Here is a 27,558-nt window from a genome sequence, read left to right on the forward strand (position 1 = left end):
GAAATGCCTTGTAGCTGAAATGTGCTACACAAATACATTTGACTTGACTTAAGCTACAGGGATGGATTTTACCAGAGTTCACCTGGTTGCTCATGGTAAATGGAGCTAAGCAATTTACAGCCAATATAGCAGATTCCCATTGAAGCTTTCTTTTTGTTCATTTTACTTGAAGGAAATAACAACAGTTGTGGTACTTAAGTTATATCTGAAATTGAAAGAATTAAAAAGATGTGACTGAATTTAATAATAGATAACATACAATTGGTTATTTCACAAACTTGTTGCAGAGCATTTAAGGCCATAGATCGCTCTGGACACCTTTTAATGGAAAATGGATCCTTTAATCAAAAGTGGGCAAGATGGAAAGGTGGCTGAAAGAATGAAAGGAGAGCAGGAATGTAAAAGGCAGGCAGCTGATGAAAGCAGAGGCAGAGCCATTAGAAAACGATAAAGTGAGAAAATGTGTCAGCCAAAGATAAAACATGGAGAGTCACAGTGTTAATAGCAGGTTATGTTTACATACACTTGATGTTTTAATTAATAGCTGCATTACAATGACGACAATTACTTTCTTCTAATTTAAAAATATAATTTGACAAATATCGTTGTGCCACAGGGGTGTCTAATTTAAGCGCTGCATGGAAACACATTCCTCTATGCTGAGAACGGCACGTAATTGGAAATGAGCAAACAATGAGACTTTTTAAAAGACTTAAAGAATCTGTTGAAGGGATTTGAGACAAATTGTCTGTTTTTTTTCTTTAATTTGTTACCATAATGGTTCAACTGGGTGGTCAGAAATGTTCAAAGCACACCAATAATCCAAAAGTACTTTTATACATTACCAACACAAAGTAGGGTATAGTTGTGGAACAAAACATGGTATAGAAGCGGACTACAACACAAGGAATTCTGGGTAAATACAATCACCATGTACAAAAGAGAAATCCCCTGGCGTGCCGTGGTGGCGTAGCGGTTGGCGCGACCCGTATTTGGAGGCCTTCAGTCCTCGACGCGGCCGTCGCGGCTCCCGGATCCAACGACATTTGCTGCATGTCTTCCCCCCTCTCCTTCCCCGTTTCCTGTCAGCCCACTCTCATATAAGGGACACTAGAGCCCACAAAAAAGACCCCCTGGAGGGGTAAAAAAAAAAAAGAGAAATCCCACAATTGCTAAAAATCTAACGCCACTCCATTTTTGTTTGATTTCATGAAGAAAGAAGTTGCGCACACGTCTTCTTCTGAGGTTTTTGTTTTGTTACCTTCAGCGGTACTTGGTGCAGCGCCCCCACAGGTGAGGAGGGGAACAAGATTTTCAATTAGTTTTGTTTTTAAAGCATTGATTTTTGATTACTTAGCTTGTAGGTATTGGTCATACATACAGAACTGCCTCTCAAGCGGTAGCTTATGGTCTGATCCAAGTACTGTATTTTGCTGAAAAATACATTTTTTTTATTTTGTTACATCTGACCAGTTGACAGACTTGTGTTGCTTTGTTTGTGTTGTAGCCACTGTGAACTGAATGAATCTGAGGCTTGTTTTTTGATGTTGGTGTGAAGGATTACCAGGTATTGTTTGTTTTCATCTTGCCTTCAGGTGTTTTTCCAAGCCAGAGTGTCAAACCGGAGCAGGGAGCCTCCAAATCCTCACATATTTTTAGGATCTACTGTTTTGCCATCTTATTAAGCAGCTAATGATGTGTTGCTAATGTTAGATCCCGTTCTCTATGAAGACATAGCCGGTTCTAATTATTCCCAATACTCTGTGTATGGACAGGTAAGAGTGTGTCTTTTCATATGTGATCTTTAAAATCAGTCCAAACCTGAAAAGAAACTGGACTTAGAGGTAGTAGAGTTAACCCAGCATTAATCAGTGACAATCTTTATTCATTCACCATAGCCTGATTCTAAATGTAGCTGAAGTGATCATAAGTTATTTAATCATCATTTCAGAGCCCATTAAACAAAACTCTCCTTAACCAACTGACTGTCAGAATAATAGATCTTACATTGTTCAATCATGACCTTGAAAGTTTGCTATAAATCTAATAACAGTAATGAAGTATATTTTGCTTTTGTATGTTTCCAGTTGTTTGGAAGACTATCTTGCCATCACCCTAGGTTTTATTTTACCCCTGTCAGATTAAGTCAAGACTGCAGCTGGGTCACTCCAAAGCATTAAAGGTGACCTATTATGCTTCCCTGAACAGGTTAGGATAGATCTATGTGGAATACAATACATTTTTCTTTTACACAAAATCATTCTTAGGTAATGAGATTTTAGTCTGCTCAGTTCTGAACATGTTGAGCTCCTTTCAGAATGAGCTCTTGTCACTTTAAATCCAAATAAGCCGCTGCTGGCCACGCCCCCCTCAACTCGATGTTTATTCTTGTAAATGAAAATTGACACAGACAGATACATAATTATACAACTGTAAGTCTTTGAAAAGCAGAAATGCATCCTTATACACAAACAACAAGAATGTAGCAAGTGGTTTCTGGATGGTAAGTCAACAACAAAACACTTGTCTTCCAGCAGCCATTGTACAGCACATACAGCGGTAAAACCAGGTGGAGCTCAGCTTGGGTTGCTAGGTAATGGGCTGGGCTTTGCTGGGGTTGCTAGGTGGTGGGCAGTGACTTCTGGTTTGCGACGTTACATTTGGAAGGTTTATGAAACAGCTCATTTTCCAGACACCAAAAAAACATTAACGTACTACCAAAAAAGATGCACTTGGGCTGTTTTCAGAAGCAGTAGAAGCCCAGATAGAAGTTCAAAATGTTAATTTTGCATAATAGTTCCCTTTTTAATGCTATTTACAGCCAGAAGAACTATGTCGATAAAATTAAAAGATGACTTAAAATCACGTAATTCATTTTCCAAGACTTGGTCTCCAAGAAGCTTTATTTGTCAGCTTTGACACTGATTCAGAGTTGTGTAGAGATGTACAGTATGAAACGGAGCAGTGAGGACTAGGGTGGATTGTTCTCACTGAATGCTGTTCTAAACATAGTTTGAGAGGGTTAAACAGGAGATAAGTGCTTCACAGACCTGCACTGTCTAGCTACTCTCGTCTTTTTGCCCTCATTGGGTTTAAAAATAAATCCCTCCATCTTCATTCTCTGTTTCAACCACTGCGCCTTGTGTCTGCACCCCACCAGAGGTCTGTCCTTATGATAATTACCTCCTACTTACTGTCTGGTATTACTGGGAACCCACATCTTGCAGCCATTTCCATTCACTGTAGGGAGACAGAGCAAGGTGAAGGTGTGAAAGTGTTTGCAGATATGCGAGGACAGCGAATTAGATGGATAGGTGTTAGAAAGGCTTTCAGAGCCTAAGAAAGGACAGCGTGATATGACTGGAAGCTTTCTTCTCAGCGGGGCAGGCAGAAAAGGGATGAGGAGAGAGGGACTGCTCTGCAGGGACGAGGACACGAGAGGTAGTGATTAAGTGGAGGTAGCAAAGGTTGACTTTAAGTCGTGTAACCTTGTCATCTGCAATCGAGCCCCCGGGGGCCGTCGTGTCTTCACTCAGGCCTTGTGTCATAGGCAGGCCTAACACATCCGCACCCCGTCCAGTCCATCCAGGTCCCCTTGTACAGCCTGAAGATAAAAATACTTCCATCTAAAAACGTCCTTGTAAAATGGGGTTCATCATTTTTACCTGCCCCCTTCTGATGCTGGTATTCAGGAAGCGTGACTTGGGGGCAGAGTCAAGGTCAGCCAGGAACTTCTTTATCAGACGGATGAGTTTAAGCTTCACCCGGCTAATGGCAATGGATGTCCATATGATGCCATCGATCATCTTTGTCTCTAAATATTGTCCTCTATGGATCTACAGTAACTTCTGAAGCCTTATTATTAACTGAGTTTCAATTACAAAACTGGGCAGAACTTTGTCTATATTCTGCTACTGTCCAAAAAAAAAAAAAAACAAACATACAATTTCGCAAATGTGTTGTTTCTATTAAACACAATTAAAATCACATGATTACGTTTATTTACGTGATAAGTCATTATAGAATATGGCGCGCCATCATCCAATTGTCTTGTTCTTGGTTTGTGCCAGTGGCAACATCCAGGTGTTGATCACGATTCATGATGGGAAAATGTTTCCATTGCGGTTTTGCAATATGGCCAAAAAACCCACCTAAGCCTAGAACCAAAACTTTTATCAACAATCGAGAATTTTTATTTTCATCTCCATGGATCCATTAGGAAAATTTATTTTCAAAATATCAAATTGTGCAGTAATGTTATCAATGGAAATGCAGTTATTGCTCCTAGATATTGAGATCTTAGTATGGTCACAATAAGTCATTATTATCTGAAATAATAATGACTTATTATTTCAGAATAAGTCATTTTCAGAATTCTGTCACTTTAAATCCAAATAAGCTTCTCCTCGCTTGTGAAATTATGCAACCGAACATCTTTGAAAAGCAGAAGTTAAGCCTCTTGCACAACCAACAAACACAGTAAGTTGTTTCTGGATGGAAAGTCAACAACGATAGACTTTTCCAGCAGCCATTGTACAGTGGTAAAACCAGCTGACCAAATGTGCTGGAGTTCTGCTTGGATTACTAGGTAACGGACTAGACTTTACTGGAGTTGCTAGTGGCAGTGTTGCTGATTTGTGACGTTACATTTGGAAGGTTTTTGAAACGGCTCATTTTCCAGACACCAAAAAACATGAACTTATTGCCAAAAAAATGGCTGGTTGTTTTTTTTAAGCAGTAGAGATCAAAATGGAAATATAAAAACATACAAAATGTGAGTTTTGCACAATATTGGTCAAAATTGAAATATTAATCATGTGTTTACATATGACAACTTAACCTTAGAATCCGGAACATTTATGTCATAGACTGAAGTTTGATTATGCTGTGCCTGTTTTTAAATAAAAAAAACAAACTAACATTTTAGTTAATATAAACCAACAAAGCTCTCCATGCAGCTGGGGTTGTTTAATAAAAATTAATCAATTTAGGACCTAAATGAAAGTTACAGTTACTTTGGCACACAGTTACACACAAAATGTTCCACTTTTATTTCAGTAATCAGTCGCTTTAGTTCTAGCAAATCTCTGCTTCAAAGTCGCAGTGCAGTTCAAACAGACCAGGCTAACACACATTAAGCTACAACTTGAAGGCAATTTCTCCGTTTCTGTGAGTCAGAGGGAATTTGAGATGAGATCAGAGCGCCTGGCTGGCCCCTGACGACGTATCGCTCATCTTTCGGTTCCAGGTGGCTGCTGTGGCCTCTAGTCACACTCCTTGAAGGAAAGAACCCAGGAAATCAAGCGAATAGAAATTATAACAGCGTCGTCTTTAGATCACCTTTTCAGAAGGCTTGTTTACTCAACTTTTATTATTTATTTTTTAAACCACTGCTCAAAGAAAAGGCTTTAGGGAAAAGTTTATCCTCCTGCTGAACTCTTTTATGATTCTCTGTGTAAACAGTTCTGGTAGAATAAGCTTACGCTCAGATGCTGGCTAACGCTACCTGCTGCGAGTGAGATGATTACAGAGAGCTGTTGGGCTAAACAGTTCTTGGAAATGCTGAGATGGGGGAGCTTCATGACATCCTTTTTATGGTGGATTTCTTGGTGACTGACTTACAGCTGTTACATATTGAACTGTGTTGACGGTTTAGTTTGTAGAGACAGGAAGGTTAAATCTCACAGAACAATCCAGTGATTTTTCTATAACGGTTTGAACAGTGTCTTGTGTGCATTGCTAATGTTTCAGGTCTTCTGTTGTAGCTACTGAATATTCTGCTTAGTATTTTATTTATGCGCAAAGCCTTGAAAAAGTGCATAAGCATCCATCCATCTATACTGGCTCATCCTTGCAGGGTTGCATTGGTGCAAATCTGGGAAATAATGCTGCATGATTTTTTTGTTTTACTTTCACAAATTGCTTTTTGTTTACCATTTAATTAAATATGTACCTTTATCTTAACTCCTTACTGTACCTTATCCATGCAGTCAAAAAATGTATTTTATTATTTCTATCATGTTTTAGGTTTGACTAAAATGTTGACATTTTATTTTTACATGTTTCTATCTTATCTTTATGCTTTTATTTAATGTGATGGCTCGTCTTCTTCGTGTATTTTGGTGTTGCGTTGTAAGGGACAGCCCAGTGTGTACAACCTGGTGCTTTACAAGTAAACTTGCCAGCCTATTATTCAAAAGTTTTCAAATCACATTAATGCCTGTAAATCATATCTGTAGGAGATATAACGTGCTTTCTTTGGTTCACTTTCTTTCTAAGTAGAAAGTTTTCTTTTCACTTCAAGTGAATTCCTCTAAGATTTACTTAAAATTACGTTGCAGACCAGGTTTCGTTTGCTTGCTCTGCATCAGTATGTGAATTTTCACATGTGCTTGAATGAAGCGAGAACTCTGGTTTATTTAAAGCGAACCAAACAGATATAATGAGCAAGATTTAGGACTATGGTTTTGATTTTTCTTCCAACAGAACAATGATTCTGACCATACAAGCAAAACTACAATGAAACGTATGAGAATGGCCAAGTCAAAGTCCAGAGCTAAGTTATTCTCACTGTCCAGTTCCTCTGTAATTTAGCTGTTTGCAAAGCAAAAACTGCAAATGTTTTGTTTTACAAAGACTAAATACAAATGCATTCCAGTGTTTTTATATTGTAATTAGTTCAGAATTGCATGATTTACCTTCCATGTTATAATTATGTGCGACTTTATTGCACAAATTGCAGTAAAATACATCATTTCAAAAAGTTAAAGGCTTGTTATTTCTTTTGCAAAGCACTGTGTTTTCTTAATACTGCACATGTGAAATGCTCTATACTTGTAGTTGGTTCTGCTGTCTGACTTGGGGAGGATTTTATTTTCAGATTTGTCAGTAGTTTAATGCTTTTATGCTGTCATTCCAGCCTCATCTTAGTTTGTACTTTTAGTGCCTGCAGCTACACTATTATTGAGCATCAGGCGAACTTTAAGAATCCCAGGCTTGTCCTATTATTGGAGGGTGAATGGTTATCTGTAATTGCAGAGTTATCAGGGATGCAGACAAGGGGTGACATGGAGAATTTCTCCCTACAGTTGCACAAGAAATGACTCCACTTAGAAAGATAATTAGAGAGTGGAAGTAAAGAGGGCCTGCCGGTTTCTTTGAGGTTTTTCCTCCTCATCTGTCACTCAAGTTTTCCAAACTGCCTCTGGATTTCTCATTGCCTTGTGAGAAACATTGTTCCTTTCCAGTGACCTGTACTCAGGAGCAGCAATTCACGCTATGCTGACAAGGTGTTAAATGTTTTGTAATTACCCTCTCTCATCAGATGAGCAGGCAGAGAGGTGGCTTCCTGGATTTACTTCCTTAGTTATTGGTCTTTAAGGAGAATGTGACAAGTTTATGGGCAGCATGAGGAAAGTGGCATCCCAAACAATCACGGCGGGCGCTGGAATTAAATTGAAAATTTGTAATCTAAAGCGCACTAACTCTTTTGGATCTAGGAAAACCTTAATCTTCCAGAGAGCGTCCCTAAGGAAATCAGTCTATTGACTTTTTTTTGGGTTGTTGCCTCAATCTAAGTTGAACACTTTGTACTCAACTGTGCTTTACTTTTTCTTCAGGGTTGCACATTTTAATCCTTAAAAGCAATGTTTTCAACTTTAATTTATATTAGTTTCTCAATAGCTTAACATCATGTTTGACTCTTTTTCACTGCTGCATCATATAAAAAGTATTCAATCCATATATGTTTCACATTTTTTAATACTTTTACAAACCAATCATGATCAACAAAGTTTGGCTTATTTGACAATAGAAACACCTTCAATGTCAAAATGAAACATGATTTCTACAAAAATAATGACAATTAAGTAATATGCTGCGTTCACACCAAACGTGATTTGAGTGTCTGGTTTACATTCAAGGTCTCACAGCGTCGCAGCGCGTCAAGGGGGCGCTGTGACGGGTTTTGTGCATCTGGCACTGCGCGATTGGAGCGTTTTGAATGTCCAGTACGTCGGACACAGGAGTTTGAAAATCTGAACTTTTGCCATTGGAAGTGGAGCGTCAACCAATCAGAGAGACTCCGCCATTTGACGTAGTGGCGGCTGTAGTTGGTGAACACAAAATGTTTAGCAAAGGCATCTGAGCCTCTGTTGTGATTGCAGAAGCTGTCACTACGTAATATTTTGGTGCCATTTCATCCAACCTTCTACAAAGAGACCGGCAACGGAAACAACGGTTCGTCGCAACGCGCGTCTAGAGCAAAATGTCAAGCGTCTGACTTCAAAGTCAACTTGACGCGTCAGATGAGTTTTTTGACATGAAACGTGTTCAGTGTGAACGCAGCAATATGCAGCATCAAGCATCTTTACAAGCCTTTTTGCTTTTGTTCTGATATTGATGCGTTTGGGTCACATAACCCATCTACTTCCTGAACAGTTTGAGGGTTTTGCATTTCCAAACAGATGAGCAAAGTACCTTCAAGACTCTGACCACTTTTAAGGTCAACCTTTAAAGTGGCGTTAAAGTGACCATTATCAACTGCTGTAATTATTACACATTCTGTAATAAGGCCTGTCTTTCTCTTTCCAGAAGTAGTTTATATTGTTAGTTCTTTGAAAAGTTCACATATACTATCTCTGTGAGAATTACTGTCAACAAAGTCATCACTCATGCATATTTGTTTGTTGTTTTCTCTGAAAATTTACATTGAACCTTGTGGCAACACCAGATAATAAAAAAAAGAAGAAGAAACTAATTGCCTGCAGCAACGGCATCCACTGGATAAATTAAAATTAGTTTTGCTGGGAGAAAAGAAACGCAGATCAAAGTTTTTGTATAAATCCTGCGGCAGTGTAATTCACAGCAAATTTCATGCCAGTTATTTGAATAATTATCAGTCCTACTGACCATCAACAATAAACAAATATCAGTCTAGATACTCGCTGAGAGCCAGTTACCGAGAGGATGTTGAGACTTCATCTTTATTCATCAGCGATCACATGAGAAAAAGAGACAAATTAACCTCAGCATCACAGCATCCACTTGTCAGCAAGATTTTGTCGCTGAATTCTGCTCCTTCCTTAGTTCACTGCTTTAAAATGGTAAATATATCCAGCCTTGTTTAAAGAAACATAACCTTGATGCAACCATTTTGAACACCGGAGGGTTTGTGTCTGAACTGACTTTTAGCTCCAAGATTAGACTCGGTCTGGCTCTCAAACATTCCCAGTTGAAATATTTTCTAGGAAAGCATTCGAGTTTCCAACAAAACCACACTCCTCTCTCTTCAGGTGAAATTTTACGGAATGTGAGGTTCTGTAAAATCTCTTTTGCGTCTGTTGCTAGAAAGCAGGACTTTTTAATAGTGTTACGGTATTTACATAAACATTCTTGCCAAAAATGTGTTACATAATCTAAACGCTGTTACTAAAACCTTTTGCTTCTGTATGCAAAACGTTACTTGTCAGAAAACTACAAGTCAAAAGTTTGGAGCTGAATCTAATCGCAAAGTTGTTGCAAGACTTGAAAATTGCTGTTGATGGATGCTCTCCATCCTTTCTGATATAACTTGAGATATTTTGCAAAAGAAAAGAAAAGTCTAAAAGGTTACTTTAAAGCTTTAAAAATCTGGGAGCGTTGCTGCAATTTGTGCTTCTGCAAAGAACCGACTTGGTGAGATGAAAATGTTTCAGAGTTTTATTCATATGTATAATTGTGTGAATTATTTTCCTTCCACTTCACAGTTACACACTGTTTTATGTTGGACTAAAAATATAATCACAAATATTTAAATTTGTGGCTGCAATATGGCAAAAAAGAAAAACATCCAGTGGGTGTTAAACTTTTACAAGCCAGGTTTTTCTCTTTTACATATCAGGGTCATATTTATATACATATATAAAAAATTACAAGACCAAAGTCAAAATAAAGTTGAGAATAAAGTTGAAATAATTAGAATAAAGATATATATTGAGAATAAAATAATATTTTGAGAATACTCATATTAATAATATTAAACCAATAAAGAAATGTTATTATTTTTTATGTTTTTGCTGTTCTTTTCCTTTAGAAATGACCCTTTATTATTTGAATGGAAACTAATTACAACCCCCACATTTGAAATCTATTGCATGATTTAATTTTCAGAGTGAATCCACTACAAATGAGCATTTGAGTATTTTGGACCAGAGAGGAAACATGATTGAGTTTTCACTATTGTAGCTTAAAGGCTGAAAGAATTGTACATATTTTCCAGAAGATGCAGTATTTTATCTTTGGAGCTCAACGGTCTACAAGTCTTTGTTTTTCTCCATCAGGGCCTTCTACTCTTCTCTGATTACCAGGCGTCGACCTTTGACATATCAAAGCTTCCCAGCCACAGGTTTGAGGCCATGGATCACTTTGCGAAGTGCTTCCTGATCCTGCGTCTGGAGGGCAGCCTGGTGGAGGGAGGCCTTCAGAGAGCCCAGGGCGACGGCCGCGAGTGGAGAGCGGTGCGCGTGGACCTGGTGTCGCCGCCGGTGGATCGCTACGCCTACACGATGCTCGGCTGGACCGGCTCCCGGGTAACGAAGCTCTTCACTGATGGTTTGGGTGGAAAAAAGCTGCCATCACCATTTAGATGTGGGTTTTTAGTCTCGTCACTGATTATTTTCTAATGAGGGCGTCATATTGAATGTTAGCCTATCATAAGGGTAAAAATCAAAAAGATTATTTCTGAATTACATAAAACAAAGTGTTGACTTTAAGCTGCTAATTCCCTCTTTCACAGATGTTTGAGAGAGACTTACGAAGGTTTGCTCGACTGGAACGACAGATGCTTCTGGACAACCATGCCTTGTATGACAAAACAAAGGTACTGTGTATTTTAGGGTACATAAAAATATACTTTGAATCTAAAACTTTATTTTTTCATGTTTATTTATACTGGTTGTTTTATTGAGATCCAGTTCACTGCAAAAACAAAATCTTATCAAGTATTTTTGGTTTAGTTTCTAGTGCAAATATCTACACTTGAAAAAAGGCAAAACTAACTATGAAGTAACTTTTCAGCAAGAAATACGAGCTTGTTTAAGTTAATAATCCCTTAATATTGATGGAAAAGTACTAGTTTCATTGGTAGGTTATAAATAAAATTATCTGCCAATGGAGCTAATACTTTTCCATATATATTAGGGAATTATTGACTTAAGCAAGCTCCTGTTTCTTGCTGGAAAGTTGAAAAAAAAGATCTCTTTTTGTCTTAAAATAAATTTAAATTTCTCTTTTGAAGAAAAAAATGCAGATGAACATTCATTTAAAAAAGACCCACAGACATTTTAAACAAAGTAAAAATGATCTGGTCGACGCCTGTAGCCACCATGGATCTACATGGTGCTCCAGTTTTTAAATTGATTTTGATTTATGCAAAGTGTGTTGGTTTTTTAGATCTTTTAGCATTCTTTTTGTTATCAGACAGGTTTTTTATGTGATTTCTTGATTGTACAGGTCTAGCGATATTCAGGCCTGGGCGCCGCTAATGAAATTGTACCAAAAAATGTGTATAATTGCAGTTAATTCATGATCTCATCAATCATGAAAACTGATTGTAGTATGTTACGCCTGGTGTCAATTTATGTGGTGATCTAAAATATGTAAGTATTGACATAGGCAAACAGAAGCGATCTATAATAGGAAAATACATTTTTAGATCATTCTAAATGAATTTAAATGAAAGAGTATCTCATTAGAAATAGTTTTAAATACAGTTTGTTGTTGATACAAAAATGTTTTGTATCTATAAAGATCCATGCAGGCTTTAAATCGAACTCCGTTGATTTTCATGTCTTCAGCTAGAAACACCATCTCTGCTTTCTTTACGGCCGTAGTATTCTTAGGTCCTGAAACAGTTCATATCTGCATGGTAACTTTAAAGACGCCAACATTTGGCTTATTATTCAGTAAACTGATGGGAGAACAACCAAACCATCAATCTCACTGACAGCCATCTTTCAGCCTCGGTTTTTTCCTGAGCTTGTGACTATTCATCGCCCGACTTATTTCCGATGCATGGAGCAGACAGGCGAGCCGATTTTGTTTCGAGTCAAGTGGGACAAGGGTGTTAGGTGGATCAGCGTGCAGATCGACAGGGAAGAAACCCTGTCACTGCGGCGTCCCGTCAGCGGCTCCCCGGGGACGGAGGTCAGAGTCCCCGGGATCCGCGGGCGGCAGCTCCCTGACAGATATTATACACGGCCAGCCAACTCAGATGGTGTTTATTCAAATGCAAGGGCAGAGCTGCGCCTGCTGACAGTGCAGTCACCCATGCGCTGGGGCTGCATAAGAGGGTAAAACACACAAACAATCTTTTCTTTCCTTCCTACTTTGCTGAGTTCTTTACTTTTTCTGGTGCATTCGCCGCTCTGCCGACGGATGAACCGTCACTTCTTCTCTCTGAACCGTCAAGGTCAACAGAAAGCTTCACATGTTGCGCTCAGAAAGCTCTTCACGACCCGTTTCTCATTCTGAGTCCAGCATCACAGCCATAATTAACCCAATGAAGATCAATTAAATGTCTCTGCGTCTGTCCTTCCTCCGCCTTCACACAACATGGCTCATGTTCTCTCGTTCTCACTTCGCCTTGGGCAAAAGGAGACTTTTTTTTTTTGTCCATACTGACTGCAGTTAATTGGTTGAACGTATGGCTTAGGACAACGTGATAATAGGGCTTTCATCTTTTCCGTGTCCTTTCTAATTGGCCGTCAGTTTTGAAGGGACTTCTGCGTTGCTTGTGTGACTGGTGTCACAGAAACAGGGGGAGTGATGAGGACTTGTGTCTGATTAAAAGGGAAACATCTCAGCTAAGGACCAAAGGCGGTCGTTTAGAGGACTTTAATCATCCGGGTCTCTGGGAAACTCTCAATGGACACCAGCTGGTCTCTGTCTTATTATAAAATGCTTTAAAAAAAGATTAGAAGTCTACAGCATCCTAATGATCTCCACTCAATTATGAACAGACTCTGGGGAAGTCCTTGAACCGCCCTGGGAGTGTCGCACAGAAACACGCTGACTTGGGGTTCGTACATGTCAAATACATTCCTGATGTTACACATTCAGTGAGAGTCAGTTTTACTGGCAGAGAATGCGGTTATTGGCCGTTGTCGAAACATAATCCAAACCAATTACGGAAAATAACACGACAACACAAAGCTTTATGAGCGTAAGGCGATGGATGTTGACAGCTTTACTCATAAAGGTTCACATTACACAATATTCACACTGGTGTTGAGTATGAGCAGAGGAGAATACTTCACAGGAAAGCTACTTATTGTATGGGGGGATAATAGAAAGCAGTACATCTTAGAACGGCAAGGAATGGTTGCCACAGTGTAATAGGACCATTGTAGAAAAAAAAAAAAATACATTTCCCCAAAAAAACAAATACATCTGAGTTTGAAGTCAAAACTTGGCTAGAAAAAAAAATCTCTTTGAAATTTTCCAGAACAAATCACAAAATCTTTCAGACTTTCCAAAGTCTAAAATTTTTGACACTTAAATTTTCAAATGTTTGACATTAATCTCAACATTTCTGAGTTTTTTCTTATGAATTTTGGGCTTTTTAAACTTGATATTTCCATGTTTTTTCTCACTAATTTCAGAGCTTCATCTCAAAATTTCTGAGATTTTTTTTTCTTGCAAATGTTAAATTTTTGTAGCATAGACCTTTTCAGTTTTTACTAGAAAACTTCTGATGTTAATCTCAAAATTTCAGAATTGTTCTCTCGTAAAATTTCTTAATTTTCAAACTCAGGAATGTCCACGTTTTTTCTTCAAAATGTCTGATATTAATCTCAGAATTTCTGGAATTGTTTTCTTGCAAATTTTAAAGTTTTGAAGTTCAGAATTTTCCATGTTTTTTTCTAGGAATTTGGGAAATTAATATCAAAATTTCTGAGTTTTTTCTCACAAATTTTTGACTTTTGGAGCTCAGGATTTTTCAAGTTTTTTGTAGAAATCTTCTGATATTAATCTAAAAATTGTTGAGTTTTTTGATGGAAATGTACTCATTTTTTAAAATGATCTATAATGACTCTAATGGTTGAATCCATTTCATTTTTCTATGTTTATTTACTTATTTTTTCATTCCAAGGAATTAAAAAGTCTCTTGAAACTAAAAGAAATTGTCATAATTAGTCCTTTATACACGTGCAATAAAAAGCCCGAGAGTTTTCTCGATTTTTAACTAAGAATTTTTTGTGAGTGGACATAGATATACACTACATTTATTTGTCCTCTGAAAATGTTCGTGCCTCAAACGTCGGAGGTAATTACTCCAAACGATATTTCCTGAGCAGCTCAGCTGATGAAGTCTAAGTTGGTGATGTTAGCTTGGGTAGTGGACCGTCCAATGGAGGCTGGTGTGTGTGTGTGTGTCCTCTGCTGTAACTCTGAAGGTTTGTGATAATTAATATGTGTTGTGGGTTTGATGAATGAGGACAGGTGGAGGATTTCATCATTCCTAGACAGACTGACTCCCTCCCCAGGCAGTAGGGATCCATGACCCTGCCCAGCACCTCCAAAAACACACACACCTCTGTACGTGGCTGGATCTACCCTTGAAAGTTGCTGCGTTCGTGTGTGAACGATCAGCGATGCGACTCCGCCATCGCCTCGATCAAAACCCAGGTACTCTTGTTAAAGATGTGTTTGAGCTCATTAAATTCGCCGTCATTTGTTCCGACTGTTTGTGCATACTTTCACACACTGAATGCACGGAGTGCATTGAATGCAGTGAATGAGGGTGTGTGCATATGTGTCTTTCTGTGCAGGTAATTACTCTACGTCATGTGTAGGAGTGTGATTAATGAGGCTCTGGTCAAAAGGCTGTGAGCGTAGATGTCCTGGGTTTGGTCCTGAAGCACATGTTCAGATATGAAAGGTTCATTTATATTTTCTTTGTTTTTACGCCGACTTTGTTTTTACCAGCTCTGCGGTTCAGCTTCAAACAAACCTTCAAACATGAATAGAAAACTGCTGAAACGACAGCCAGGCATCAAGTCAGTACAGCGACTCAGGTTTGAAACAGTCGGAGGAAAGTTTTGTTTTGGCTTCTTTGCTCGACATCTTCTTACAAATTATTACTGATTTACTCCTCTGGTCTATAATTATTTCTAGTTTAACTGGATTCACTGGGAACGTGTTTCTCTTTTCTAAGTTCAGTTATGTGTAAAATACCTTCAATTTATATCTAATCAAATTAAGTTTAGTTGCCTGGAATGATGCTGCTTTGAAATAAGTGTGATTACATGTAATTGGACTTGAATTAAAGCTTTTTCTGTTGATTCTCTGCACATTCAAACCAAGACTTGAATATCTGGAACTAAAACAAATGTGTAATCTCCTGATTAAAGGCACATAACCATTTCATAACACAAACAAGTAACTATGTTACCCTCAGTTTTATGAAATGCTGCACATATTAAACAGAACTTTAAAGAAATTTGACTTTAACTTGAAATTGGGTCTCTGTCTCTTTAAGAAGCTGCCATTCTTTCCGCCTTCAGTCCCATTATGCAGTTTCCAACTGTTCTTAGCAGCATTGCTGTTTGTATGATAAGCCCAGACGATGCGCCGTTCCAGCATAATTAAAATTATGTAATTAATTAATTGAAATTAAAGTGTTACAATCTTTGCCTTAAAATTAATATATCAAATCCAATCAATAAAAATTTATTTGCACATTTCAATGAACTCTACACTTTATACAAAAACACACTGGCAATAATGTACTTAAAATACTCAATGATTCTAAAATTCCCAACAGTCTAAATTATGAACCAGCCACCCCAAAATATAACAAAGTAACTCTCCTTTCTTAGTTGCCAGGAAAAATCCTCAGAAATATTGGCTGTTATGAAAAGATAAACAAAAAAAGGACATTTTTAATTAATCGCAAACTGAAAAACCAAGAATTGCTTCAAGAGCCACTGGAGATTCTTTTCAAGGAGATTTAATTGACTAAATGGAAATTATTCTGCAGGTTGGTCCCCCAATTTTTGACAGAAGTCATAAAATCTTTCATTTAAAAGTGCTGATAATTTTAAGTTAGTTCGGTAATCCACAGGGCACTTCAGTGGTACTTGTGTCAAGCACAGGGCTAAAAGCTAAATTTAATTCAACTCTCTCTGTCAAATTATTGTATCTTTGATTTGAAGTTCCAGCATGCTGCTCCACTCCTCCACCGCCCTTCCAGCAGTGGATGAGTGGACAATAGCGGGGCAATTGCACTGGGCTTTGGGGAGCAGCCGTTTTGAAAGTTCCCCCTCGCCCCCGGCCGGCCGGTTGGTGCTCACAGGTGGCGTCTGCATTGAGGCCAGCAGGCCTGCCTGGAAGGAGGGCCTCGGTTTGCTAGCTGAGAATGAGGGAGGAGAAGTTCAATTTAGCTGTTGTTGGCATGTGGACTCTAAGGGGTGTCACAAGCACACTTCCTGACAGACAAGTCAGCCAAAATGGGGGTTATATTGAGGCTTCTGCCCTCTAAATACCCTCCTGGCATGTGAGGAGAGATGGGAAAATTGCCATTCAGAGACATGAGGTTATATTTGGACACCATGCCCTGCAAAAGTTAAAAATGTTTTAAAAGTTGTTGCAAAAAGTGAAAAAACTGCTACATGTTTATTCTCTGGCATTGTGGCACTCAAAATTGTTGTCTGATTGTCGATATGAGGCCTAACAAATTTACCTTCACAAGCAGAACATGGCGGCTTTCGCCATGATGCTCCACTTGGTATACTGCTGGGTTAAAGACATGTGACCTGGATGAAGCACGAAACTCAAATGGGGGTCAGGAAGTGGATTTCCCTGGTTCAAATTGTAGCAAAATGGATAAGAGTGAGTACGCTCATGCTCCAAAATGTTTCCACCCTAACTCTTTTTATTTTACCAGTTGTAATACTCAAGATAGAATAGTGGAGCAGAAAAATACATTTAAAAATCAACAAGGTCTAATGTAAAAGTTCTTTTGAATCAGCTTTGAACACATTCCTTATGGACGTTGTTACATTTAGATCCACTAACAGAGCGCAGATGACCATGACTCATATTAATAGCTTGCTGCAACAATCCAATAAGCTTTAATTCAATAAGCTTCATGACATCTATTTATAGGAGCACGCATGTTTACCGTACACATGCAATGGATAGATCTGTGCGGAAGTCAACTTAGTAAATAAAACAAAATAGCGAACTGCTTTGTCTATCATCTGTATAAAATGGGGCTGAGGAGGACGGCGTGTAGATAATCAAAAGCCGGAGGGAAAGTTTATTTTTTCCTCTCTGTCTTGTTTTATATTGGCCACAAACAAGATGCTGCATTTCATTAGACGTACTTAGCGGCTCTCAGGCCGAATTATTGTCAATGTTTATTACTGCTGAGTATTCCTGGAACATTAACCTGATAATTGCTACATGGGCAAAACTATTTTCAGGAACTGAAACCGATTTAAAGTTTTTGTTTGCATTTTTCCTTCCTTTAGACTTTCCCCAGTTTGGGCTACTTTATTATGGGCTGCATGCGGTTTGTTAGTGGTTGATTTTGCCCACTGAATTGAATTGTTTTCCCTTTTGCTTGACCAACCGCACAGAAGTTCAGAGTGCATCTAGGCACATGAGGATTAGACCAAAAAGGCAAAAGAACAAATCCGGTGCTGCTATCGTTCTTTTCTTTTTTTTGAGGAGTGATTAAAAAAAATCATAGGACAGTAGGAATAAGAAAATTATTCCTGCATGGGTTTACAGAAATCTGGAGTGAGTTAAAGATTAAGGTGATGACAAGGGTGATTTCCAACTTCAGGGTCTGTGATGTCAGCATCAAGAAGAAGAGAAAAAACTGGCCTGCAGCTAAATGAACAGAATTAAGCAATTCAGAATCAAACCCTTATTACTTAAATGCAACTTTTTGAACTCTCCTGTTTGATAGGTTATATTTAGATAAGTCTGTCTGAAACCGTAGGACGCCCCCCAGTGGTCCACAAGGTACTGCATGTCACCATGACGTCAGCTCAAGCTGTGACGCTACAGCTAGCTTATCACTCAAAAGAAAAACTGAAGATACTGGTGGAAAGAAAATGCCAGGGCTACTTATATGATCGGAGGACGCCAAGAGAATGTCTAATTTTTTATTTAAATGATTAAATTAAATTAAATTAATTAAATACAGATAAACGATTGAAAAAGTTAATTTTTATATTTAATGGTGCAGAAGAGGATATTTGTTTCTGCCAAAGCGACTCAAGTATATTTTTCTTTTATTGTGCTTCTAAATGACAAAATAGGCCTAAATGTTGTTAATGCACACAACACTTGGTAGAAAAGAACTTCTTTTTGGACTTCCATGAGTTTGACATTATTAGAAAGCGTAGAATACACACCGTTAGAATCTGTAAGTAATTCAATGTGCCTCCAGTGTAGGGGTATTCATGACTTTTTTGTGTCCATTCACATTTACCACACAGCACTGCCTTTGTTCATTAGGATGAACAAAGAAAACATAACTTAAATATTTTAATTTTAGGTTGTATATATTAAGATGATGTTGTTGCAGGGCAGTTTTCATGTTAAGTGTTTGTTAAATGGGTTAAATAGTCCTCAGCCTGAAAAAGGTTGAGAAACACTAATTTAGATCCACTCTAACAGTGGATTTAAATTTTAGAAAGATTGAAAGACCTTTCCTATAAAATCTGAGTAAAAACATAGAAGTTGCAGTGTGACGAACTGTGGAAAAGTTCAAGGTGTAAGAATACCTTTGGAAGGCAACGTATGGCCAGAGGCAAATGTCAACCTTTACCTAACGGCTATCGGCTATGCCGACCTCTAACCTCAACAAAAAGTAATTACAGAAGGTGTTAAATTATAAACTCTGTATTTTCTTGGTGTATTTGGATAGAGTGTCAGAATACCAGCGAGAATCCACGGCTGTTTATTATTGAGTACGTAAAAACAAGCAGCATCAGAGGGGAAAGCGTAAAGTCTCAAAATATAATTGAGCATTAATGACAAAATTAAAGAATATACGCAAAAAAGGAGATTTGATTGGTTTGGTAATTTGTGTTAAAATATTGTCACCATGAGAGGAATGTTTCTCACAGTGGGTCGAGCAGCCACTCCTGTAAATATTTTCACTGCAGATAGAAATGTCATCACCATAGGTATCAATGTCAAAACTACAGGTGAGGATATCACCTCGGGTAATAACAGGTCTTCAACCGCTTGTCACATTTCAGAAAATATCCAATTATTACCCCCAGAGCCAGCTAAAGACTTAAAAAGACACGACTCCATGTTGTGAAAACACTGCCCAGTAAAAAATGGGCATCTAGAAATGGACCGATTCACTGCATTTAAGTCATCTTTAAGCAGAGGTGGATGAGGAATAGCTTCCTAAGCTGGGATCAGAGTGGAGGATTTAAAGAAACTCAACATATCTCATATTTTCAGGCCGTCAGCTGCAGATTTAACTCATAATACCTTGTCTTACGCTCCACAAGAAGCTTGCACCTACCAGTGAGATAAGGACAGGAAATGACAGATTACAAGAGTCACTCGGATTTGTAAATGGGATTTGGAAAATTGGACCACCTCGAATGTTGCAAACATGAGCTTTCTCTCTGAGTGCCGTTACAAAGTTAAGACAAGCACGGTGCTAACATTTCCAACAGATATGAACTATTTGGAGCAAAGGAAAACTTATAAGGCAGACACAATCAACGTTCATGACCACAAGGTGAACAGCTTAAAAAAGAAAAATATTTTATCATTCTCAACTTTATAACTTCTTATCCTTTATAGTCAACCCAAAAATCATATAGTCATCATATATATACATACATACTGTATATATATAATTTATGTTTTCAGTGAGCATGTTATCCCCCCTATTAATGAATCAATCAGGACCATAACATACTGTAAGTTAATTTGATCAACAGAAACAACCTTTCTGTATTCTGCATGTTTACTTCTTCTGCTCTCTTTCTGCATGCAAATGTTTTCTCTTCTTTCACCAAAATAAAACCAGACATAGCGGACAGTTGTCAGACGCAGTGCAAAACAAACGATTTATTGATCTCAAAAGTATTCATGGATGCATACGGTATTTCAAAGTGCAGTGGAAGTATTTTTTTCTTGTTCATTATAGACTTTGTTTAAAGAAACGGGCAGCAGTAGGTAAAAACAGAGAAGGTCCTGTGGAACATTTCGCTGCCCTTCGCCTTGCTTGTCATTACTGATTACATTCGTTCGCCTCCAGTCTGTGTCCAGGCGCTGTAATTAGGATGAATGTGTTTATCTGTTCCCCGTCCATGTTAATACGGTGGCCGCGCAACAGGTCTGACTTCATTTTTTCTGCTTCCCTTTCCTCCTCTAAAAGAACTGTCACTCAGCATTACCACTACTGGAGTTTCTTTGTTTGCACAAATTTCAATTTTTTTCTCTGTCAGTCAAAAACGGGTTTAAGGAATTTTTCATTTCAGGGATTTGCTTTGATCAGAGCAGTCCGAATGGTTTCTCCGGTATGTCGCTGAGTTGGTTATGAAAGACTAGCAGCCTTGCAGAAAGGTAAATCAAAGTGGACTCAGAATGGATAAAACAGAGGCGAAGTTTATGATCTGTACTGTTAAAAAGTGTTTATTTTGCACTCCAAATATACTCTGAAATGTCTCGTCAGTTTACATTTTCTCCAAGAAATATCTAAAAGGTCTGTTTCACCCTCCAGATGAGCTGTTGAATTAATTTCGTTCTGCCTCAAAACAAGATGACTGTCAGCTGCAGCTGCCAGGAAATGATGTTCCCATGACAGGCGGACAGTGCAAATACAAAACGTTAATTTTAAGGTAGAGTTGCCATGTGACTGGGTCGTTTCTCTTAGAGGTCAGAGAAACAATTAAGAGACTTTAATGAGGAGGGTTGGGGAGTGTGAAATGGGAGGGCTGCTGTAATAATGGAGGACTGTGATGGAGTAAACCTGGTCATCTGGAGCCAGTTAAAAATGCCCGGGTTCCATTCTGTTTTACTAACATCGACAGTTTTATCTTTAAAGCAGATTTGAGACTGTATCTACACTTAGGACTAGGAAAATGGGAATATTCCTTGAATTTTGGTAATTTTTGTTGTTGTGACAACGCTTCTTGGCAATAAATCCTACACCGTTGAAAAAAGATTGCTTAATTCCCTTTAAATGCAAAATGCATTTCTGGATTGTGTCCATGAAGTTCTTGCCAAATCATCTCTGCCAAAGCCAAAAAACATTTGGTGGAGGCGTGGTGGGGCATCATCTCCCTTTCTGGAAAATAAGGCTAATCACCACTGGAGGCAATCCTAATCTTCAGAGATATCAAGATGAGATTCTGCAACCAGTGTGAAGAAATTTCTTCACTCTTAGGGACCAAACTGTATCTTTCAAGATGAAAACACTCTCCTCCACTTAGTGTGGTTAACTAAAGTATCTCCAGATTAACTTACGCGCTCAGGTTAAGCATAAGGTATTGATTCAGTAAATCATGACACTTTTAATACAAAGTTGACATTATTCAAAATGTCTTTGTTATGACAGCTTGACATTAACCAAGAAATTATGATCTGACATAAATTTGTTCTAAATGTATTACTGATTAAACTTTAGCTTTAATAACATAAAGCTACATAATTTTACAGTTGTCTTAATGGTTAGCATTAGCTCCTGCTAATGTTTTATGTGTTTTGCGGTTTAGCATTAGCGAAGCTAAGATTCTCGTTACCATATCAGTAGTTAGTGAACTTCCCTTTTTGTTTGCCGTGCCTAACACTTGCAAAAATAACTACTGTCGATTTCAGTGCAACCATATTATTCTCCATGACAACCACGGCGGCCATTCTGAAAAAAGGAAACACAAGATCAAGAAAATGTAACTGATTTCTGTGGTTCTAAATATAAAGTCAGATCATTTTATGAGGGGCCGTTTAGGACAAAATTTACGTTTTGTCTCTCACACACTACCAAAAAGTCTCGCATACTCCAAAAAAGTAGCCACGCACACTCCAAAAAATTACGTTTTGTCTCTCACACACTACCAAAAACTCTCGCATACTCCAAAAAAATAGCCTCGCACACTCCAAAAAAATACGTTTTGTCCCTCACACACTACCAAAAACTCACGCATACTCAAAAAAATAGCCTCGCATACTCAAAAAATTATGTTTTGTCCCTCACACACTACCAAAAACTCTCGCATACTCAAAAAAATTACATTTTGTCTCTCACACACTACCAAAAACTCACGCATACTCAAAAATAGCCACGCACACTCAAAAATTACTCACGCACATTCAAAAAATACTCAAATTGCGTATACACACACTACTAAAATGTCACACACACACACACACAAACGTTAACTTTCTCGCTCACATACACTACTATCAGCTCGCTCACATACACTGTACTAACAGCTCGCACATTCACAAACGTTAACTTTCTCGCTCACATACACTACTACCAGCTCGCTCACATACACTACTACCAGCTCGCGCACATACACACAAACGTTAATTTTCTCGCACACATACACTGCTAACAGCTCGCACACACACAGACGTTTATCTCTCACATACACAAGACTAAAGTTGAACACACACACAGTACTAAGACTCGTTTTATGTATGTGTGAGAGCGAGACTTTTTATGAATGTGTGAGAGCGAAACTCTTTTTGAATGTGTGAGAGTTGTCACGGAAGAGGCGGGTACGGTGGCCGACAGGTGCAAATGCGCAGCAAAAGAGAAAACATGCAAACAAAAAAGAAGACACCCCCGAATGAAATGCAGCAAATAAAAAGAGAGACGCAAACACCCGAGAATTGGTCAGGCAGCTGCCATTTTAAACACCATTCTATCTTCTCTGGAGGCAACCAGCACTTTGACAGGCGCATTAAACGATTCAACGACTGCCCGCAGTGCTACAGTAGATTCAGAACTCTCATCTCTGTTCCGTTCCGGAGCGGTGTTTAAAATGGCAGCTGCCTGACCAATTTTCTCTCGTTTCGAATTAGAGTTAGCCATGTTCGGTATAGCAAACTCTTTCTTCTTCGGCACTAGTTGGCGCCGGTTAATAATTCCTGTAATACTGGCACCCAGTGGACAGATTGTACTACAGCAATTTTGCTCTTTTTAATCAATCAATCAGATTCATTTATTTCTATAGCACATTTAATCTACAAGAAAGTTAAACGTTCTATATATATTTAAAAGCACAAATATACTAAGTAATAGAACATACAGTGAGTCAACAATCGAAACTTATAGTTTAGGATCTACGCATGCGCAGTTTGATCCAAAAATTATGCCCCGCCTCTTCCGTGACAACTCTCACACATTCAAAAAGAGTGTCGCTCTCACACATTCATAAAAAGTCTCGCTCTCACACATACATAAAAAGTCTCGCTCTCACACATACATAAAACGAGTCTTAGTACTGTGTGTGTGTTCAACTTTAGTCTTGTGTATGTGAGAGATAAACGTCTGTGTGTGTGCGAGCTGTTAGCAGTGTATGTGAGCGAGAAAATTAACGTTTGTGTGTATGTGCGCGAGCTGGTAGTAGTGTATGTGAGCGAGCTGGTAGTAGTGTATGTGAGCGAGAAAGTTAACGTTTGTGAATGTGCGAGCTGTTAGTACAGTGTATGTGAGCGAGCTGATAGTAGTGTATGTGAGCGAGAAAGTTAACGTTTGTGTGTGTGTGTGTGACATTTTAGTAGTGTGTGTATACGCAATTTGAGTATTTTTTGAATGTGCGTGAGTAATTTTTGAGTGTGCGTGGCTATTTTTTTGAGTATGCGTGAGTTTTTGGTAGTGTGTGAGAGACAAAATGTAATTTTTTTGAGTATGCGAGAGTTTTTGGTAGTGTGTGAGAGACAAAACGTAATTTTTTGAGTATGCGAGGCTATTTTTTTGAGTATGCGTGAGTTTTTGGTAGTGTGTGAGGGACAAAACGTAATTTTTTGGAGTGTGCGTGGCTACTTTTTTGGAGTATGCGAGACTTTTTGGTAGTGTGTGAGAGACAAAACGTAAATTTTGTCCTAAACGGCCCCTCATATAATTTGGCACCCATCACATTCATCTAGTTCAGTGCAAAAAATAAATTTTCCATGACAACCATGGTTGTTGAGAAATCAAAACATTGTCAATAAATATGAATTCTATATGTAAAATTAGGTATAATTTGACAGTAAAAGTATTTGTCTGTGATAAATATTGGTAAATTTAGTGCAAAAATAAATTTTCCTTGATGGCGATGGCAGCCATCTTGAATGTTTTGCTGTTTTACAGGAAGATGTAAAAAATCTGTAATTTTCTTGGATGATTGGCCCTGTTTATCAGCTACTATTGAATATTTCATTACTTTTAATGCTTTAATATGTTTACTACATAAAAATTGAGGTAAATTGATTCTTTAGGTAGGAAGAATTACTGAAATGAACTGACTGTATTTATCACCGTAGTTCAGCAGATCTGGAGATTCTCACAAATTGTGAGTGTTATTTTCCAACACATTAAAATGCTTTGGATAGACAGGCTACCACTTTCTGTATCACAAGAATTACACTTAGCTTTTCATTAGATGTGTTTACCAAGTAGCTGTTGAAGAGCTGGGGAATTTGAGTCAAATCAAATATGGTAACCCCAAAAGTGTCTCAGCTGGAAAGGTCAGAGGTTGTTCTCAGAGAAATTATCTCGACTGGATAAGCAGAATGTATCCAATTCCTAGACAATCCATTCTGCTCAGGTGCTTTACTCAAATTCAAAAGGTGAGGTGGAGGAGAAACCAGCACGTTACCAGGATTCATCCCCTCAGGTCTCTGAATGTCTGAATTTGGTTTCAAACATAAAATAATCGTTGAGATATTTCAGTCTGGAGCAAAGCCATAAAGCTATCACTTACCAATACTATTCATGTGAAAAAAGGCATCTTTCTGCAAATAATACTGCAAAAATCAAAGCAGAATGCAATCTTAATGACCAGATATAGTCAGATATCCTTCGCTATCAAAATAGATGAAAACAAATGGTGAAGCAAATAAATGAAGAGCATTTTACTCTTGTTTAAATGAGATAAAATCCAGAACAATCGTTGGTTGGTTTGTTTTCACCAACAGTTTTCTTCTCCATCATCACATTTTGTGTGTCAAACAAGGCAACCCTGTAACATCAAAGAGAACGGAGCAAATACAGAAAAAAAATAAAATAAACATGAGCTGCAATTTATATGCTAACAGGATGGGAGTATTTCTGAATAGTTTCCATGTGAAGCATGAAAGGGGAGGCAGCTCGGGGCAACAACATTTAATACGGACCTATAGTGAAGAAACAAAGGAAATAGACTACAGGAAGGACTTAGGAAGAATTAGCATTGGCTCAGAATGGAGATTGGATTTAAGAAGGTTGAGTTTTCAATCCCAAGCTTCCTTTTTTTCTGATTTACTCATTTCTGTAACAATTCTTTTGCTTCAAGGTGTACCAGGCTCTAACCGAACAGATAGCCCGACAATTCAACCAGTTAACATCAATGCTAGTCTTTTTTTACTTAGTAAAAGGTAGAATGGCAAAAAGAAGATATAGTCTGTCACAAGTAATAGATTTTTTTCAAACAACAATAAATACATAAATGTTATTATTGTGCTATCCTCAAAGACAGGACACAGTTCAGATCCAGAACAAAACTGCAGTTTGTTGCTCTAATATCAATGTCATTAATTTATGAATAAAAGGAAAACTTCTCTCTCTGCAGGGTTCTGCCACACAGGATTAATTGGGAACACACAAAAAGATTTTAGTTAAATTATCAACGAGTCATATGAAAACATGGAGGAGAGGAAACAATAGGATGCTGTATGTGTTGAGTCAGATAGCCTTTTGAATCACTTTAAGTTTATAAGTTTTGCTGTAAATGTGCTCCATCAACACACCTGACTATAATTTTTAGCATGTGTTTTAGATGAAGTGTTATTAGTTTACTAAATTCAAGCTAGAGCAACCTATATCTAGTTCTGGCAGCTGATTTACACACCGCACCATTTACAAGAAAACGGAGAGAAAAATAATAATATGGGTATGAGGGACAAAGAAAACAACAACTGAACAAACAGAAATAACTGTGAAAATATTCACTTTATTAGTTAGCATGCTAACTCCATATAGGAATCCACTAGACTATTATTTGATCTGAAAATACTGATAACTACCACTGTGCAGCTTTTAAATAATGAAGGAAAATGAGACATTTACTAAAAGTTTCTAGCAAATATTATAAAGAATTCATGTAGCTGCTGTATGCTTGTAATTGTGCAATTGTTTTCTTTTTTTCTGCAAATTGGTGTGTATAAAAATGTTCAAAAGATTATCACTTCACAACTAAAGATAGAGCAGCTTAGCACCACAAACTGTTGTAACTGTTCAGAGGAATATCTTTTGCTTGAAAGTTGTAACAAAATTTGATTAAATGGTTTTGGACGTTTGAACATGGAGTAGGTCATACAAGTTTGAATTGTAAAAACCATTATATATTATTGTTTTAAAGACATGCAATCAGTGTATTTGTGAGGTAAAACTGTGGTATTTTTTTAGGCTTATGATACAATCATGATCTCAAACCGTCCTGACTGGTCTGTGGTTTGCTGTGTGAAAGTCAGTCGGTCTCTAAGACCGATTGCTAAATAAATCAGAATGGTCATCTATTCAGTTTTCACAGCAGGACAAGTAACCTCAGTGATAAATCACATTGCTTCCTGCCGCGCAGTGAAGGGAAGGAGTGCTGGCAGCACGACGAGCGTGGAGCTGTTGAAAAATAGACCAAAAATTAAGCTGAATTACAAGCTGAGGAAGAATGATGAACACATGTAGCAGAGGGGAAATTTGAGTAATGTAAAAGAACATTATCTTTTCCCTTAAACTCTCCCATCTCTTTTCCCCCTGTCACCATCCCCAGCTCATCCTCTCCTCCTCCAGCCTCCCATCCACCCACACGCTGCCTGTTACCACAGCCTAATGGGTGAAAATAAAGGATGGGAAGTATTTATAGATCCCATTGAGCTTGTGTTTTGCATTACTAAAGAATGGAATTCAATAGCAAGCTATTATCCTCTAAATCCTGCAACCTGCAGTCTGTTTTTTTTTTTTCTTCCTCTGGGCTTACTGCGTGAAGACGAGAAGCGGTTTGAGTCTGTGAACTCATGGAAGAAAAGAACGGAGAGGGAAGATGTGGGATTCCGGGTTGAGGGTTGGGAATGTTCCTGGACAAGGACATGAATCGGTTCGTTCGGCAGACGCGTCCACTTCCATTATTGATGACACCAAATGGCAGAGGATTTTTAGGAAGGCCTGCTGGTTAGTTGTCTGCCTGTCATGTAACATTAATTGACACTGCTGCTGCTGTAGCTCTGAGAAGCCCTCAGTCCAGAACTCCTATTTCAGTTTACCCCATGATTTATTTACAGCAACACTCAACTGAACAGTCATTAGGTTGCTTCAGGTTGGCTCTGTAGTCTCGGCTCTGA

General features: G+C 38.1%; 1 protein-coding gene across 1 annotated transcript in view; it reads left to right on the forward strand.

The window, feature by feature from the left end:
• The window catches only part of dntt (DNA nucleotidylexotransferase), a 93,674-nt gene that overhangs the window by 48,745 nt on the left and 17,371 nt on the right, over positions 1-27,558 (forward strand). The window contains exons 9-10 of the mRNA XM_023327243.1: positions 10,320-10,568; positions 10,775-10,858. Of these exons, the coding sequence (XP_023183011.1) occupies positions 10,320-10,568; positions 10,775-10,858 (333 nt within the window). The remainder of the gene's footprint in view (positions 1-10,319; positions 10,569-10,774; positions 10,859-27,558) is intronic.

Source organism: Xiphophorus maculatus, chromosome 22 (assembly GCF_002775205.1).
Source record: "Xiphophorus maculatus strain JP 163 A chromosome 22, X_maculatus-5.0-male, whole genome shotgun sequence".
Classification (NCBI taxonomy): domain Eukaryota; kingdom Metazoa; phylum Chordata; class Actinopteri; order Cyprinodontiformes; family Poeciliidae; genus Xiphophorus; species Xiphophorus maculatus.